This window comes from Paramormyrops kingsleyae, chromosome 20 (genome assembly GCF_048594095.1).
Source record: "Paramormyrops kingsleyae isolate MSU_618 chromosome 20, PKINGS_0.4, whole genome shotgun sequence".
In the NCBI taxonomy this organism is placed as follows: Eukaryota; Metazoa; Chordata; class Actinopteri; order Osteoglossiformes; family Mormyridae; genus Paramormyrops; species Paramormyrops kingsleyae.
The window spans coordinates 21,557,106-21,574,840 of record NC_132816.1 but is presented as its reverse complement, the minus strand read 5'-3'; the positions used below and the strand labels follow the sequence as shown (position 1 = coordinate 21,574,840).

Sequence of the window (17,735 nt, the reverse complement as noted above, 5' to 3'; positions counted from 1 at the left end):
TAGTGCATTGGGTCGAGCTGGGCACCGAGAGTAGGTTAGGTGTGACTTCGTCCTCTTTACCGGATGTGCAATCAGCCAACGTGTCCCATGGCCTGTCTCTCTGCCTTCGCTGTCACAGTTGCTCATTAGAACCTACTGGTGGCAGGATCGACTGTCTCCACATCGGTGTGGATTCTTATCACCTCCAGGATGTGCCATTTCTGGTTTTTTTTTTCTGTGACATTATAAAAACCATTAAGCAGGAACTGTTTCTGTCCTTCTTCCTCAGGTTCTCTGGCATCTGGACGTCTTCCGAAGGAGCTTCCGCCAGCTGACCACGCACAAGTGTATGGAGGACTCCTGCATCTTCTGTGCTCTTAAGGTACAGGCAGGTTTACAATTAACCAGTGGTTTCTATTACCAGATAGCCCTGCGACTGAACTGTGACTGTAGCTAAGGTCTGTTTGTAGCAGTAACTCCCAAAAGCAAATGACATTTTAGCAGATGCGTGACTCCTAACAGTGAACTGCAGATGAGAGGCTTATTATGATGATCAATCCTGTAGAAGATGTGTGACACCTAATGATGATTAAACCTGTACCAGATGTGTGACTGCTAACAGTGAACAGCAGATGAGAGACTTCTAATGATGAACAAACCTGTAGCAGATGTGTGACTACTAATGATCAAGCCTGTACCAGATATGTGACCCCTACCAGTGAGTGGCAGATGAGAGACTGCAATTTATGAACAAACCTGTAGCAGATGTGAGATTCCTAACAGTGAACAACAGATGAGACTGACAGTTTTGATGAATGACTCTTGCCCTCTTTATAGAATGTAGCCGTTTTTTTTTTCCAGTGGAGTTGGGGCATGCTTGCCCAAAGGATGTAGTAATTGGGCCGACGCTCACAGGATCAGGGGTATTGTGTGGCACAGCACCTGTCTGATAGGAGTGACGTGTCTGCTACTGACTGCATTCCCATGGCAACTGAGGACCGGACCATACACAGACGCTGCCACTGTGGCGGATGGAGACAGAGTGGTAATCACTCTGCTTTTTAATTTCCTGCTTCTACAGTTGAAAGAGAGGGGGAGAGCGAGAAAGAGAGGCAATGCCGCTCGTGACGATAGCACTCCTGTGTTGATGGGTTCTGGCACTTCGGTTTATCCAGCATAATGGGGTTTCACGTGGCACTGGTCACATTTTCAGAAAGTGTTGCTTTTGCTGTGTCTTCTCTGACAGCTGAAATGGGAGACTGCTTATTTTCTGAGATGAACTGGATCAGTACATGCTGTGTTCTGTGTGATGAGATGTTATGCCATCGCATATCTTTATTCATATTTATTTAGGCTTTGTATGGCATGTTACGAAGCATTCACACTTTTGTTTAGCTACATGTCACGTTCATTTGGCAGTTAAACAATCGAAGGTGGAGTCGCAGTGAAACACTTTAAGGTTCATTGTGAGATCTATGGCAGCTGATGCAGTCATTGGCGTCAGTGAAGCAAACTTCTGGGTTAAAGAAACAATATTGCATTAAACAAGAATAGCCCAGGCTATTGTACTTGCCCATCCATCTTGTAGTACAGGGTCCTGTGGCCTGTAGCCTGTCTCAGGAAGCACAGAGCATAAGGCTGGGTTAGATGTCCATCACAGGGTACATACACAGTCATATCAGTTCACCTAACTGCATGTCTTTGGACTGCAGGAGGAACATCCAACTCCACACACAGGGCAAAGGTGGAATTTCAACCCCCAACACTTGGAGGTACAGGAGGCAGTATTTCCCACTACGCGACTGATGATGCAGACTATTAGAATCCATAGAGACGGCATTCCTCCCGAACTTTCTGTCTTCTGTTCTGTTTCTATGTCACTTTGTATGTAGGCTGTGTAATCTGTGCTGAATGATCTCTAGCAGGATCTTACTGGCATGTGACATGTTGAAGTACCCCAGCACTTTAATCCCAGTCCCCGAGCAACCCGCACTGTCACACTGTATACCTGTATCCCCCTCGAGAAGAAACCAGCCTGTGCTTGGTTTGTTTCCGTGGGAGACGCATGGGCTGCTTTGTGAAGGTGGGTGGGCCTGCCTACTCACACATCCCCTTGTTTGCCCCCTATGCCCTCTATCGTCCCCCAATCCTGTCACAGTCCGAAACTAGGTTACTTTTTTTGATCTCCCGGGGAATGGGTTTTTGCACCTCTGCCAGAGCTGTCCCCCTCCCTCATTCCCCTAACGTGTCCTGCCTTTGGCTTATTGTCGCAGTGGGGGTGTGGGGGCAGTCACATGACTGGCATTTCTCGATGAGTCTGTGCCGTTGCATTGATTGGTTCGTCCATTTGTCTTTTCCTCCCTCTCTCCCTGCCTCCCTCAGTGTCTTTCTCTATCCCTTTCCCCCTTCCTGTTTTATTTAAAAGGCCGGACTGCCAGTGCCTATGTGCCTCATCAGGGCCGCAGTTGGATGGTCTCTTTTTCCGTCTGCTGGGTACAGCGTGCCTGACTTTGCCTCTCTCTCTTTCTCCACACACACACACACACACACACACACACACCTGACCCCTTTGGATGCCATGCAGCTCACTGTGTGCCCTCTGCGGGAAAATAAATAAATAAGCATCTGTTTCCATGGGGACAGGCTGCCATCACTCCACATCTTAATTAACTTAGGAGTGCCTGCACAGAGCAAGCAGAGAACTCTTATCAGTGGTTCAGGTCCCCCCTCCAACCCTGCCCCGCACATACTACCCCTCTGTATATCATTCAGCACAATGTGTGTCCTCCGTGCATAAGAAACACACCTATGTTTCCTTAGTTGAAAGTCTGAAAATATCCACACTCCTGTGATAACCAACCAATTCTTTAATTGAGGTCAGACCTTGGAGGGGGGCAAAAATATAATAATGATAATCAGTGGCATAACTTTGGATTGAGCAAAGAGGGGTGGGAGGTCTCAACCTATTTAAGGGGGTCCAGGGGGATGTATTGGCCATTTTTGATTATTGGGGGGTTATAACCCCCCATCCCCCTATAATTTACACACATAATAATAATAATAATAATAATAATAATAGGTAACTTTTTAAAACGCAGCACCGCTGTCTCCAGCGGGATGCCTCTCTGTGATCTCTTCGGCTCGTCGGGGGAAGAGCATTAGGGACAGCTCACAAAGAGCGGTCTACTGATTTGGGAATCCGCCTGTGGTTTGCTAGTCGTTTGACACTCGCGTTATTTAAATGTAATGATCTAAAGCGGCTAATATAGCGCCCCCTCTCCAGTGGGGCCGTAATAAACCCGCGACTTTTGCGACGGGGCCATTTCCCACCTCTGACAGCGCCATGAAGCTACGCGGGCCGATACGCAACTTTACTGTTCTGTTGTATTAACGCAGGAGGTTAAGCAGAATATATTGATACGGTACACACCGCGTACGGGAGCCGACGGAGGTAAATAACGGAGGCAAATAAAATATGGTGGGAATCTCCCAGAAGCACGGGAAACCTCTCCAAATTATTTTTTCCCTCGCCATATTTTTACGTTATATAAAATATTGAAGCTTGCGGGGTACTTCATGTGTAGGTGTTTCAATTATCACGACACGGCAAGTTTTTACATACCGCAAGAATCCACCGAGGTTATTTTCCTTCAGGGAGGGCACGGACGCTGCGGTGCGCGCGCGAGCAGGACAGCACGCGCATGCCCACGCGGAGGTACGCGCCGACAGGGACATACGCTCGAGCGGGGACTCGCGCGTAAACAGGATGGTTAACCGGAAGCCCCGTCAGCGGGCTCCGAGGGAGAGCGCGCTGGCAAGTTGTCGTGGCTGCGAAAAGCTGAACAGATGGGAGCGGGATGAAATCCGCAGGAAGCGTCCAAACAGTGGAATAATTCATATTTTTAATGCAAACGATGCAGTTTCAACGCCTTGGCAGGTCCTAGGCTAACAGCAGCATGTCGCGCGCCATATTGTTATTTGCGCAGCGTGTGTGAGTGCATGTGCCTTTTTTCCCCTCAGTGAAAGCAGTTCAGCCTATGAATCTCACCAGATCCCCTCTCCCAGACCCCCCCCCGCTCCCCTCGGCCCTGAGTCAGCAGTGGGTCGTGAACCAGAAGCGAGGGGGGAGAGTCCACTTGCAAGACTTTGCTTCCTCAGAGTGGTGTAGCAGAGCACATTACCTGACACCACAATGTTACAGGTCCGACTGCAGCTACCTGCTTTGGACGTCTGAGCTCCTTCAGATGGACTTTGTGTCAAAAGTTTCAGAAAGGGCTTTGCTGCTGTACTCTCAATTAATGTACCAACGTACAACATCCCTATTCTGCTTGTGTGTTTATCCCTTAGCCTTTCTGGTTTTAGAGTCCAGCACTTCATCTATGATGCCACTGCGCCTGGCTGGTATATCAGTGAAATATATCATATGGTTAAGCTGTGTGGTGCAGGTTAAATCTGGATTGCAGGCTTGATGACTTAAAATCCACAAACACATAACATGCAGTGATGCAAAATGCCAGTGGTAATGCGCAGTGAATCTGTGTGCTGGTGGAATCTACATGTTCTTGCACAGACTTCCTCCCCGGCTGTCTGTGTCCTTGCCCTGTATCGAGCTCTCTATGCTTGAGCCCCCTGCTGCACAGGAGTGTGTAGCAAAGTTGGACAGGTACCAAGTAGCGCTCAGAGGGAGGGGGGGTTTGAAGCGGTGGGTGCGTTGCTGACAGAGGAAGGAGATGAACCGAGGCTGCTTCTGTAGCATTGTGCTGAGCAGAACAGGAAGACCAGCGAGGACTGTACAAGTACTGGAGCGGTGTGACAGCACCTGTCAGAGAAATGGCAATGTTCTTCTGTCATGGAGGTCTGCTGGAAGCTGACAGCATCCTGACTTTCTGCTCACTGTGGAAGTGCTCGGATCTCACATTCCTCCTCGGGTGACCCTCCTTGGTCTGCAATGGAGCTGTCTTTGGCTCAGCAGCCTCTGAGATTTGTGATTCCTGCATTGTGGCCATGTGGGGAGGGTTGGACAGACACTCTCATGTTCAAAGCCTGTCCAATTTAAAGCATATGGAACCGCGGTGGGGGGGGGCGGGGGGGCTGTGTTTCCGAGGGCACCCGTCCACCAGCAGGACCGAGCCTGGGTTTTTCAGCTTGCCGATACGAGCGGGTCCATCCGGGAGTGAAGGGTGTTGGCCGGCCCATTTCTGATCACCGGTGCGTGACCTGTGAGCATTTCCTTTCGCTGCTTGTGTCCATCTTTTTTCCCCCGTGGACCATATTTGCTTAATCTTGCTTATTGTTTCTTTAAGGTGGCAGTTCAGAGAGCCACATAAGATGCTGTTTTATCCGCAGTGTAATTTTTGTCTTCAGAGCCGGTGTGTGGCTCAGGGGGTTAAGACGCGCCGCCTGCTTTGGAAGGCTGCCGGATCGAATCCCAGAGTCGGCAGGGAGATTTCACCGTTTAGGCAAGCCTCTTAACCCCCAATTTCTCCAAGGGCCGGCTGACCCCGCCTTCCCAATTGTACGTCGCTTTGGCTAAAAGCATCTGCTAAATACAATCATGTAAATCTTCACATCTGCGATGGGCGATTCTTGCGGAAGATTCTTGCACAGATTGGCCACGCTGGTTCTGAAAGCCTGTTTGGCGGCTGAGACACGTGTCTGCATATGTGGCCCCAGACCCATGCATGTCTGAGTGCCACTAAGCCGCCACTCTGTTCTCCTCGCAGAGCATCTTTGCGCAGTTCCAGTACAGCAGCGAGAAAGTCCTGCCCTCCGATGCCCTGCGCAGCGCCCTGGCCAAGACCTTCCAGGATGAGCAGCGCTTCCAGCTGGGGATCATGGACGACGCGGCCGAGTGCTTCGTAAGTCGCCCTGTCTGGAGGCCTCCGCCCACTCTGTCTCTCTACCTGCCTTCCCTGTGGCGTCTTTGCACTATTGAAGGGGATTGGCTGATTCCGGCATTGCATCTGATAGGTCTTCCAGTCAGCCAGGTTCCCATTGGCCACCGCAGCTGTTTCCCCCAATGTGTGTCCCCTTCCAGAGGTTTTCTCGGTGGTGTTAAACTGACAGCTGTTTCATATGTTTCAAGCATCCTGTCAGCTCATGCCAGCTCCAGTATCACACTACAAGCGCCCAGTCAAACCCTGTGCCAGTCAGGACAGGAAACCCAATGGGAGGAAAGGATTTTTTGAAAGTTATAACCCTGATTTTTAACGATATAGCTTCTCAGTTGATTCTTTTGGCCAGTGTGCAGCCCAGCAGGTTAAGGATCTGTGCCCATGTCAAGAAGGTCATGGATTTGAATCCCGTTGCTGGCAGAATACTCATATCACCATTGGGTCCTTGAGCAAGGCCTTTGACCTAACTGCTCTAGAGGCACTGGACACTGGCTGATCTTGTGCTCTGACCCAACCTTTGCTACCCATGTTCCCCACTGGGATGAATAAAATACCTCTATTTTATTATGTGTTCTCCCACAGAGCGTTTAAATTGGTTTTCTCCTATAGAGCACTTTAATCCATAGTCTTTTTCCTAAAGAGCTGTTTAATTGGTTCATTTTCCCCTAGAGCTATTTAATTGGTTCTTTTTTGCCTATAGAGTTGTTTAATTGGTTCTTTTTCCCCTATAGAGCTGTTTAATCCATTTAGTTTTTTTCCTTTAAGAGTTGTTTAGTTGGTTCTTTTTCCCCTAGAGCTATTTAATTGGTTCTTTCTCTCCTGTAGTGCTGTTTAATCGGTTTATTTTCTCCTGAAGAGATGTTCACTGGGTTGGTTTTCCCCTATAGAGGGGCTGTTAAGTCTGACCATCCTTTCGGTATTTGCTGAGTGCTTTCTTTATCGAACACTCTCAGGCTGCATGCCAGCGCACGGCATGGGTCCCCCTCGCACCCTGTACCTCACACCATTCTGCTGGAGTAGCAAGTCGCGCATTCTGCTGATGTTGAGAGCTTTAAAAGGATTGCAGCAGTGTGTGTTGCGTGTTGGCCTTGGCCAGCCTCCCCTCGCTTCTGAGCCTCATGGTCTGATGACCAGAGGAGGGTGGGGTCACTACCCGCCTTGCGACCCTGCGTGGTGTGCCCAGCAAGCCCCGGAAGAGCAGCGGAAGCGTAGTGCACGAGGCTTAGCCACCCAATGGCTCTGCTATTCCTTGTGAACCTGGTGGGTTCACTGTTGAAAAGTAACCCTGAGACTTGAACTTGCAACCACCCGCTTCCCTGCCCTCTGCCATAGCTCTGCAATGTACTCACTGGATTAGCTATTTCTGCTTTGTTTAGGTGTTTCTACATTGATTTGGTGTTTGGTGAACTGAAGGGTGGATGACTGATACTATTATTATTATTATTATTATTATAAATAACATCACTATTATTACTATTATTATTATTATCAATAATCATCATCATCATCATCATCATCCTTATCATCATAAAAATTGTCCATGCTTCCTGCAGGAGAACCTTCTGATGCGCATCCACTTCCACATCTCTGATGAGACCAAGGAGGACATATGCACCGCCAAGCATTGCATCCCTCACCAGAAGTTCGCCATGACACTTTTCGAGCAGGTGGGCGGGGCTTATTGTCAGGTGACCTATCACAGGAGTGCATGTCTGTTGGTTGGCCCCTCCTCCCGTCATGGCCTCACCGTCCAGACTGACAGAAACTGCTTTCTGTCGTTTCCTCTCTAGTGCGTTTGCAACAGCTGTGGTGCCACCTCCGACCCGCTGCCCTTCATCCAGATGGTCCACTACATCTCCACCACATCCCTCTGGTAAGTTGGGGCAGTGCTGGGGGAATGGGGGGGTGCCACTGAGCAGGAAGTTCACCCTGGAGGTGATTTTGTTCATCATCAGCCTTTTTCAAAGCGTCACATTGTCTCACGTACATCGGGACCAGATGTCTGGGATGAGCCTTGACCTCTGAGCTTTGGTGCTGAATGTAGCTGCTTGATATCAAGGTCACCATGAGCATGCACAGGTCCGTTTGGCCCACCGCACTCAGTGGGCAGAGGGTGACAGTGCTGGGTGTGGCCTGAGGAGGGACAGATGCGGGAGGAGGCAGGGGAGCCCCAGGGCGGGATAGAGCATCTCAGAGAGGTGGAAAGACAGAGTTCTGGTAAATTCCTGATCAGATATGCAGATTGGCCCTCGCCCTATCGCCGCAATGTACTCTGCACTGACTGGTACTTCCCGGAACAAAGACACACACACACACACACACACACACACACAGTCACGGCAGGTTTGTGGCCAACATTTCCATTCCCCACCCCCTCCCCGACTCCCTTGGGGCAGTGCATGCTGGGATTGTGATATAACACCCCCCCCCACCCACCCACCCACCATTTAAAACAGCAGATTAGCCTTCAGTCCTGAGCGTGGGGGGGTCTTGGGGCCTTTTGTAAGTGTTATGGATTATCTAACGCTCCCCTGGTTATGCTGTCATGTAACGCACATCGCAGGCCACACGGGGGCCACAGTCACGGCTACATCGCAGGTTATAACATCTGCGTGGTGGTGAGTGTATGCTGTTGAATAGGATCACGACTGATTTAAGCTGTTTTTGGGCAATGTTGCCGGGCAGCTGCAAACCAGGTGAGACAAAGGGCAACTCATCTGGATGTGGATCACGAAAAGTTGCCCACTGCTGATCACAGTTATTCAAATACAAATCTGTTGCCAGATATCAATGGGAAAGTGTCCGAGCAACACCGGTCAGCAACATTACTCATGAAGTTGCCCTGCATGTTTTGATCCTTATGGAAAGTGAATCTGGCGGGGCCCCTTGGGTTAGGGGTCCGAGTCTGTAACTCCTGTTATGTTTCCTCAAAATGCGGAGCATAATGCTCACGTGGATTGTAGGTGAAGATGGCTTGTGGTCCCGGCCTTGACGCTAGTCTTATGTAGATGTCCTTGCACTGTCGCCTGCGAGGGCTTGAGGACGCTCGTGTCGCATGTGCCCCTGTGCTGCAGTAACCAGGCAGTGCGCATGCTGGAGTGCCGCGAGAAGCCCACGCCAGACATGTTCGGGGAGCTGCTCCGCAACGCCAGCACCATGGGGGACCTTCGCAGCTGTCCGGTGAGCACAGTCTCAGCACCGCAGCACCGCAGCACCGCATGGTAGACATGCCACACCGCACTGGCAGCCGTGCATATATTAACAGTTGCGCTATGGTAAGTTCCCGCATGCACACCGGCTTCATTAACACGTGATTGCTGCGCGAGTTCCTCCTATGACCAGGGGGCTGGTTCTTGTTTCTGGGGACCCACCTTCACTTCAGGGCCCCTTGGTGTAGTGACTCTTTGTGACCAGCAGGGGGTCCCGTGCAGGTGAATGGTTTGAGTGGTGATAGTCCGATGAAGCCCGAAATGCATGAAACCCATCAGAAGCCTTCAGAAGCACATGGCAGGTGTGCAGTGCTTGGGTAGGGGCACTAGGTGGAGTCTAGGACACGGACATTACATGCCAGAAGGGACTGAGTTGCCCGCCAGGGGCGGAGGCGGTGGTTTAGGTGCTGGCTTTAGAGGTGGAGTGACTGACTTGAAGGGAGAGACAGCATCGCCTCCACGGGACTCCTGTAAGTGCTGGTAGGACCTGCAGGACGTGTGCAGAGCAGAGACCTCGGGGTGCCGGGCCAGCAGGTCGTGGGGCCACGCTCCTCAGGACGTGTGCAGAGCAGAGACCTCGGGGTGCCGGGCCAGCAGGTCGTGGGGCCACGCTCCTCAGAACGTGTCTGATTCATTCCAGGGGCCCGACGAGGCCCTGGCGCATAGCGTGGGATTCCACCGCGGTCAGCGTGGTCATATGACCTCTACATTTGCGCCTGCCTGTGGACATGTACGGATGACATAGCCACGTCCGGATGCCAGCACGTCCGCCTGCACTGGGAGAAATGGCCCACGGGGTTGGGAAATAAAAAATAACGAGGTTCCTGAAGGAGCTGGTGGAGGTGGAGCGTCACGGACAGGTGGGCCTGGCATGGAGCGACTCCCAAGCCTGCGTTGGGGGGGCTGGCTGATGAAAGGGGCCCTTTCATTACCCCCCCCCCTTGTGTGTTTTGTAAAGGCCGCCGCTTGAGGAGTGTTCTTCAGTGCCCACTTTGAACGATTTGCTCGGCAGACTTTAAAATATTAAACCCTCTTGTTTCCCCTCTGCCTGCTCTACATTCCCCACATGCCCCCCCCCCCCCCCCCCCCCGCCTCGAGTCAAAGCGAGGCTGCGGCTCTGAGCCTGTCTGTGTTCTGCGTGCTGGCCCGTCCAGCACCCTGCATAATCCCTTCCTGCGAGGAGCTGGTGCCAGCCTGCGCCAACCTGCTGCCTCCGACGCCCTCGAGGAAACAAGGCCGGCATTATCCCCCCCTCCCCCCAGTAATTGGGAAAGGGGGGGAGGTCATGGTGTCTTTCTTCAGCTGCTTCCACACCGCCATCCCGCCAGGTCCTTGCTGGACCTCTGGGTCGCCTCCTCATCTCCCTCTGGTTGAGGCGAGCCGCGACTTTGGGAAGCACAGGGTCCGGATCTAACAGTCCGGAAAATTGGAGGTGGTTCGGATCCTTCTCCGCGGTGGGGAGAAGCGCCTTCTCTGGGTTTTCACGTGAGGCGCGCATTTTCGTGCCTCTCACGCATCCCACAAGTCATGGTCCAGGTGGCGTGGGCCCGTGCTGAGAGATGGGAACCGGACGTTCCTTCAGTTCCGGCGCAACCCGCTGTGACACTGGCACGACGCGGCACCCAGTCGTCCTCAGGTCGCCATGCCAGCCCAAGCAGTGCGGGAGGAGAGCCGCGACTCGTGCCACCCGCCCCATTCACTTTCGGCAGCTAGCGGGCAGCAGAGATCTATATGGGGGAGAAAGTAGGGGAGGCTCGGCTAATGAGGGGTACGGACTCTGGCTTTCTGCCGACGTTGGCGCTGTTGGGCCAGAGGTGGTGCTGACGCCGGGTGAACCGGGCCGTGTCAGAGGATGATGGATGCAGTTACCTGTGAGGGTACCTGAGTTCTGTCCCACTGCCCCCCCCCCCCCCCCGCCATTTCAGTACTTTCTTACTAGTGTCTTGTATGGCACACAGTGCTGCTCTGTGATTAATGCACCCGGGGGGGGGGGGCACGGCCCCTTCTGAGAATTAATAAGGCAGACCTGAGCCCTGCCCCGCAGTCACCTGATGCTGCCGTAAATAAACATGTCGTTAAGCAATCGCTAAAATACTAGTGTCTGTGGACTGTTTTTTTCTTTTTTCATCCTCGTCAGAAGTGTGATAAATCCTTACTGTCACAGACTAATCCCCCCCCCCCCCCCCATCTTGTTTCAGGGTAACTGTGGGGAGATGCTCCGAATCCGGCGGGTCCTCATGAACTCCCCCGAGATCATCACCATCGGCCTGGTCTGGGACTCAGACCATTCGGACCTGGCCGAGGACGTCATTCACAGCTTGGGCACCTGTCTGCGCCTGGGCGATGTGAGTGGCTCCTTCCCGGCGACGCGCCTCACATATTCATCGCTCATGTCGGCTGCAAGAGTGCAAATCATTTTTTTGCTGAATCATTGTCCGAAAAAAAATGTAAAGCTGCAACAATTTTTCTGTGCTAAATTATGAAGAATTATGCTAGAAAATGTGGTTGTTGTGTGTGTGTCTGTGTGTGTGTGTGTGTGCGCATGCTTCCCAATCAAAGTGTCTCCCATACTGTGCTTTCTACCACAACAGTTATGAAAAATGGATGCTTGAGTAATTGTGCCACATGACGACATTTAGCACATCTCGTGAAGCTGTTGAAGGCAGTCAATAAGGATTAAGATTTAAATTGGCAAAGGTGTTTTCCAAAAATGTACCACCAGATGGGCTAAACCCCCTGGACGGTCTGTTGAGCGGACTGATTAGCAGCAAGAAACATGACCCAGACATGTTCTGACACTCAGAACTGCATCAAAAAGCTTCGCACAGTTAAGTAGAGCGTATGCTGGCATGTGGTAATATTGCAGTGCTCCCCAGTATCCAAAATACAGCCCTCCCAACTCTAAAAATAGCCGGCTCCTTTTCTCCTCCTTGTCCTCTCTATTTCCCAGCACAGCTGCCTCTCCTATTAACATTTCTCCTCTCTGACTCTCTTTCCTCCTCCGTCAGCCCAGCCGGCCCTTTGTTCAGTGCTCTGCCTCTTTCTCCCCCTCCTCCGTCTGCCCAGCCGGCCCTTTGCTCAGTGCTCTGCCTCTTTCTCCCCCTCCTCCGTCTGCCCAGCCGGCCCTTTGCTCGGTGCTCTGCCTCTTTCTCCCCCTCCTCCGTCTGCCCAGCCGGCCCTTTGCTCGGTGCTCTGCCTCTTTCTCCCCCTCCTCCGTCTGCCCAGCCGGCCCTTTGCTCGGTGCTCTGCCTCTTTCTCCCCCTCCTCCGTCTGCCCAGCCGGCCCTTTGCTCGGTGCTCTGCCTCTTTCTCCCCCTCCTCCTTCTGCCCAGCCGGCCCTTTGCTCGGTGCTCTGCCTCTTTCTCCCCCTCCTCCATCTGCCCAGCCGGCCCTTTGCTCGGTGCTCTGCCTCTTTCTCCCTCTCCTCCATCTGCCCAGCCGGCCCTTTGCTCGGTGCTCTGCCTCTTTCTCCCTCTCCTCCGTCAGCCCAGCCGGCCCTTTGCTCGGTGCTCTGCCTCTTTCTCCCCCTCCTCCGTCAGCCCTGCCTTTGACCTTTGACCGTCTCCTCTCTCCACCACAGCTCTTCTACCGCGTCACGGATGACCGAGCCAAACAGACCGAGCTCTACCTGGTGGGCATGGTCTGCTACTACGGGAAGCACTACTCCACTTTCTTCTTCCAGACAAAGATCCGCAAGTGGATGTACTTTGATGACGCGCAGGTGAAAGAGGTGAGACCAGGGTAGTATATGCTGACCCAGACCCCTTCAGTGGATCATAGGGATGGCTCTGGGTGTGACAGCCGCATAACGTGGCAGTGGGGGCAGGACAGGAGACTTTATATCGGTACAGGGTTGGGGGTGGCTTTAAAAATTGGTTTTGGATCTGCAATGGCAGAATGTGTGAACTCTAAGTGTTACCTGCAGGAGGCGCCCCCCTCCCTATTACAGGTTTGTGTGGAGCCCCCTCTTGCCCACAAACAGTCACTAAACTAAATATTAAATAAACACCTTATTTAGGAGATGCTGAATCAGCATGTTCTGCGAACCAGCCAGCAAGCTACAGTCTTCTCACTCTACTCACTAGCTATTAATTCTGTTATTGCAGCATCTGGGGGAGCCCCAAAGTGACTCTTTGAGTGGGGCCCCTGGCTGTGTGGGGTTCCCCCGCAGCAGTGTGACGTAGAAGGCGGTAAGGGTTCCGCCGTTGCTAAGAGACGACCCATTCTGCCCCCCTCTGTGCCCCTTCCTACAGATCGGCCCCAAGTGGAAGGACGTCGTGTCCCGCTGCATAAAGAGCCACTACCAGCCCCTGCTGCTGCTGTACGCCGACCCGCGGGGCACGCCGGTGTCGGCGCAGGACGTCCCATCGCAGCTGGACCTGCATCGCTGCAGCAAGGCTGGATATGACAGTGAAGACTCCGGTAAAGGCTGCTTCCCTGGGCAGGACAGGCCACCGGCCAGCGCCGTCACGCGCTGATTAACAGTCGGCCGGTCCCACCCCAGAGCGAGACATTTTGCTAGTTAATGGATTTCAGTTATCAGTCATTTAAAATTCGTGAATAGTTACAGACAGACCTGAGCTGAGAGAAGCACCAGGAATACTAGATGGGTTTCAGATGTGAGGGCATGTCATGTGACCTGCCATGTGACTGATCACATGACAGGGATCTGTCACACTATCATTGCTTGTTGTGGTGTTGAAATATGGTTTCCTGATTCATTTCTGTGAGCGACACAGTGAATTTATGAATGAAAGCACAGACCACCACACACAAGTGCATAGACACTAGTTCTCCCAAACCACAATGTCACTGAAATCTGGGAGGAAGCCAAGGCAGAACATCGCAGCTCCACACAAGAAGCGGACCCACAACTGAACAGACACACGGACGCCTTGCTGCTGAGTGTGAACTGGATGCCTCACACATTTTGCACCATGTTACAGTATGGATTTGTTCTTTGAAGAACGATTTGAAAAATAATTGAAAATAAAATACATTCTCATTGTTTTCTCATTTGTGAACCCGAATCACTGGTTTGAATTAGATTTTTTAGTACATTAGCTAGTTGTTCGAAGCCTATTAACACACAATAAGTGATTAATTTAAATAATGACTTTATGCATTTCTGGGTAAAACCAGAAACGTCTGGAATCATCAAGTCATTTTTCATTATTCTAGTTAATCCATTATTCAGCTGTTCAGTTATTTATCCCATCTTTGGGTTAAAATGGTTTTAATTGCGTGACTTGTTCAGTCAGCAGCTTAACGATGCCTAATTAATAACGGACTGTGCCGGGATCCACGTGTTTGCGGCGCCTGTTTGTGACGCCGCCTCTCTGGTTTGCTCCCAGGTCGCGAGCCGTCGATCTCCAGTGACACTCGCACAGACTCCTCGACGGAGAGCTGCTCTCACCGGCGCCCCCACAGGCACCACGAGTCCATGGCCAGCCGCTTCTCCTCTGACTCTCAGGGCACGGTCGTCTGCAACCTGGACGGCGACCCGATCTGCCGCGGCGGCACGGATCCTGCAGGTGGCGCTGCGTTCCCCTCTCGAAGTTCGGTTCTGAAGTCATCATCTGTGTTTCTTGACCATTGCAGATGTAATGTAGTTCAAAATGAAAGTTCAACGCATAACACAAACAGAGCCTGTTCAAAACACGTGACGAAAAACAAGCCTCACATGAGAAACTCAAGGCTTTCAGCTAAATTTGGAAGTTCCTCTAAGGCAGCTGACAAACAGACGACATGAAACGCTGATTCCTCAGATGAATCTCCATACATGTAAAAACATACGTGTTGTTTGCGTACATCGCTGTTATGGGGCCTCTGCCTGCTTTCAGTTTCAGTTTAACGAGCGTTCGGTTTCAGCTCAGAGGTGTGTGCTGTCTGTCCTTCTGCTTCTCTTTCTCTCCGTTCATTTTTAATGTCTCCTTCCCCTTAGTCTTTTGGATTCAGAGTGTTTCCTCTGTCCTGTGCAGGGGAGATCCTGAAGGAGCCCCTGGTCCCACGGACGCTGCCCCGGCCTTCCTGCAGCCGGCTGAAGGACTTCAAAGAGGCTATGGGTGGCAGCATGGTCCACAGCCGGCCCCTGTCATTGTCCTCCAGTTCGGGGGTGGGCAGCTTGGAGCCGGGAGCGCGGGCTCGCGACTGGGAGAACGAGAGCACCAGCAGCGAGTCCAAGTCCAGTTCCTCCTGCGGGCGCTACCGACCAGCCTGGCGGCCCAGGCGCGAGGCCCTAAACATCGACAGCATCTTTAGCCGGGAGCGATGGCGGCAGGCAGGGTTCGGCTCGCTGGGGCCCTCGCCGCTGCTGGAGGAAAGCGGGGCCCGGGGTGAGGTGTTGCCCGGGACTTCGGCAGCCGCCGGGCAGGGGGCAGGAGGTCCGGAGATGCTTGTCAGAACCAGCGGGTACCTGGCCCCGCCTCTGCCTCAGTCACTGCACAGCCTGGAGCACCAGCCGCGTTTGATCCAGAGGATGGAAAGTGGCTATGAAAGCAGTGAGAGGAACAGCAACAGCCCTGTGAGCATGGACATGCCCCTTAGCGAGGGGCCCAGTGCCGGCTCACACAGGTACACACACAGCTGGAGAAAGGCAGGGTCCACCGCAGCTCATGCAGGTACCCAATGAAACCGCTGGAGAGAGAGACAGAGTCCCACACAGGTCACACACACGTCCAGACACACTGGGAGGTGGAGGTCACATCCAACACATCTCACACGGGTGGAAAACCCCCAGAGAAAAGGTCCACCAGAGCTCACGCACCTTCAGGCCCACCTGGGAGAGCAGGTCACATCCCACACAGCTCACATGGGCGTGAGGCTCAGACTAACTCACCTCCACGAGGTTCCCACACACCCAACACAGCTCAAACAGGAACACAGCTTCTCTCTCGCTCAGCTGCTCGACCGCGAGAATGTAGGTGGCTGTCCTTCTCCATGACAGGGACGTGGGAACGAAGAAACATTTAATCTCAGGCCCGTCCTGGCGCAGCGTACCCAAGTCCAAGAGCAGCGGGGCCATCCTGCAGGACGCCAGAACATCGTCCTGGACCAACAGTCATTTGAGCCTGGGTGGGTGAATGAGCACAACTGGCATGTTGGCGAACATGCTGGGCCGCCGTGGCCGTCCCACAATTCTCCAGGGTAACACGTCTGCGTGTGTGTGTGTGTGTGTGTGTGTGTGTGTGTGTGTCCTCCTGCAGGGGAGGGCCGCAGCGAGCTGGACGAGCTCCAGGAGGAGGTGGCACGCCGGGCGCGACAGCAGGAGCTGCAGCGGAAGCGGGAGCGGGAGCGGGAGGCCGCCATGGGCTTCAACCCCCGGCCCAGCAAGTTCATGGACTTGGACGAGCTGCAGCACCAGGGTAACCACGAGGAGCGGAGCGGGTGGCACGTGCGGCGGCGGGGGGCGGGGGGGGCTCGCCCGTTTTGGGGGACGGGGAACGGTCCTTTTCCTTGGAGTCTCGGGACAGGGTGCGGATGTGGTGAAGGAGGGAGTGTCCGTTTAAGCTCGGTAGGGGAATACGTCTCCCCGGTGGGCGCTCAGGTCTAGCGGGAAGGGCCGTCGGGCCGGTTGTTTGTTTGCCGCTCTTTTAAAATGAGAGGAGAATCGGTCTGAAAACGTGTAGCATGTGGTCCCGGGCCCAGCCTTCACCGTAAAGACGGGTCCTGCTTGTTTGCACGCCGCGTTTACCGGGGGACACACACAGACAGGCTGCCTGCCGGGACCTCCTGGGAGTCAGCCCCGAGTGCGTGGCGGCGGGGGCGGTGGCTGGGGGGGGGCTCTCAGCACAGACACTGCCCGCCCCCCCTCTCCCTGGCCGCCCCCTCCCTCGTCGCCCTCCACTCATAGCCCTCGCCTCGCTGTGTTATCCGCAGGGATGGGGGCCGGCCTCGAGCGCTCGCTTGTCGAGGCCGACTCTCTGTTAGAGCGGTCGCTGCGGCTCGAGCAGGGGGGCGACGTGGTGGCGGCGCTCTCCGTCTGCCACCAGGCTGTGTGTAAGTAACCCTAACCTGCCACTGCCTGCCGCTACTACCCCATAACCACCCCCACGCTCTCTGTCCGTCCCTCTGTCTGCCAGAACTCTGTCTGCTCCTCCCTCCCTCTGTCTGTCCGCCCCTCTCTCCTCCTGTCATTCCACGTTCTGCTCAGATTCCCGGGCGCTTATGCACCACCACACAGACCTCGGTGCTGTCGAGGTGGAGCATGTAATAAGCTCCTGCGCAGTGTAACTGGCCCTCACACTGTATTCCAGAATAAAGTTAGAAATGGAGGTCTGCATCTTAGGAACAGGGGTAATAAGCTCCTGCGCAGTGTAACTGGCCCTCACACTGTATTCCAGAATAAAGTTACAAATGGAGGTCTGCATCTTAGGAACAGGGGTAATAAGCTCCTGCGCAGTGTAACTGGCCCTCACACTGTATTCCAGAATAAAGTTAGAAATGGAGGTCTGCATCTTAGGAACAGGGGTAATAAGCTCCTGCGCAGTGTAACTGGCCCTCACACTGTATTCCAGAATAAAGTTACAAATGGAGGTCTGCATCTTAGGAACAGGGGTAATAAGCTCCTGCGCAGTGTAACTGGCCCTCACACTGTATTCCAGAATAAAGTTAGAAATGGAGGTCTGCATCTTAGGAACAGGGGTAATAAGCTC

At 53.2% G+C, this 17,735-nt stretch overlaps 1 protein-coding gene across 7 annotated transcripts in view; it reads left to right on the top strand.

Annotated features, from left to right (window-relative positions):
* Positions 1–17,735, top strand: part of LOC111848396 (ubiquitin carboxyl-terminal hydrolase 54-like) — a 48,143-nt gene that overhangs the window by 23,228 nt on the left and 7,180 nt on the right. For 3 of the 7 annotated variants that reach the window (XM_072703256.1, XM_072703257.1, XM_023820358.2), the window contains 13 exons: positions 269–361; positions 5,703–5,837; positions 7,427–7,540; positions 7,664–7,746; positions 8,945–9,053; positions 11,281–11,427; positions 12,662–12,811; positions 13,335–13,503; positions 14,436–14,615; positions 15,063–15,654; positions 16,028–16,155; positions 16,287–16,445; positions 16,960–17,079. In XM_072703256.1, the coding sequence (XP_072559357.1) occupies positions 269–361; positions 5,703–5,837; positions 7,427–7,540; positions 7,664–7,746; positions 8,945–9,053; positions 11,281–11,427; positions 12,662–12,811; positions 13,335–13,503; positions 14,436–14,615; positions 15,063–15,654; positions 16,028–16,155; positions 16,287–16,445; positions 16,960–17,079 (2,179 nt within the window). The remainder of the gene's footprint in view (positions 1–268; positions 362–5,702; positions 5,838–7,426; positions 7,541–7,663; positions 7,747–8,944; positions 9,054–11,280; positions 11,428–12,661; positions 12,812–13,334; positions 13,504–14,435; positions 14,616–15,062; positions 15,655–16,027; positions 16,156–16,286; positions 16,446–16,959; positions 17,080–17,735) is intronic. The other 4 variants (XM_023820356.2, XM_023820359.2, XM_072703258.1 and 1 more) reach the window with 4 other exon arrangements.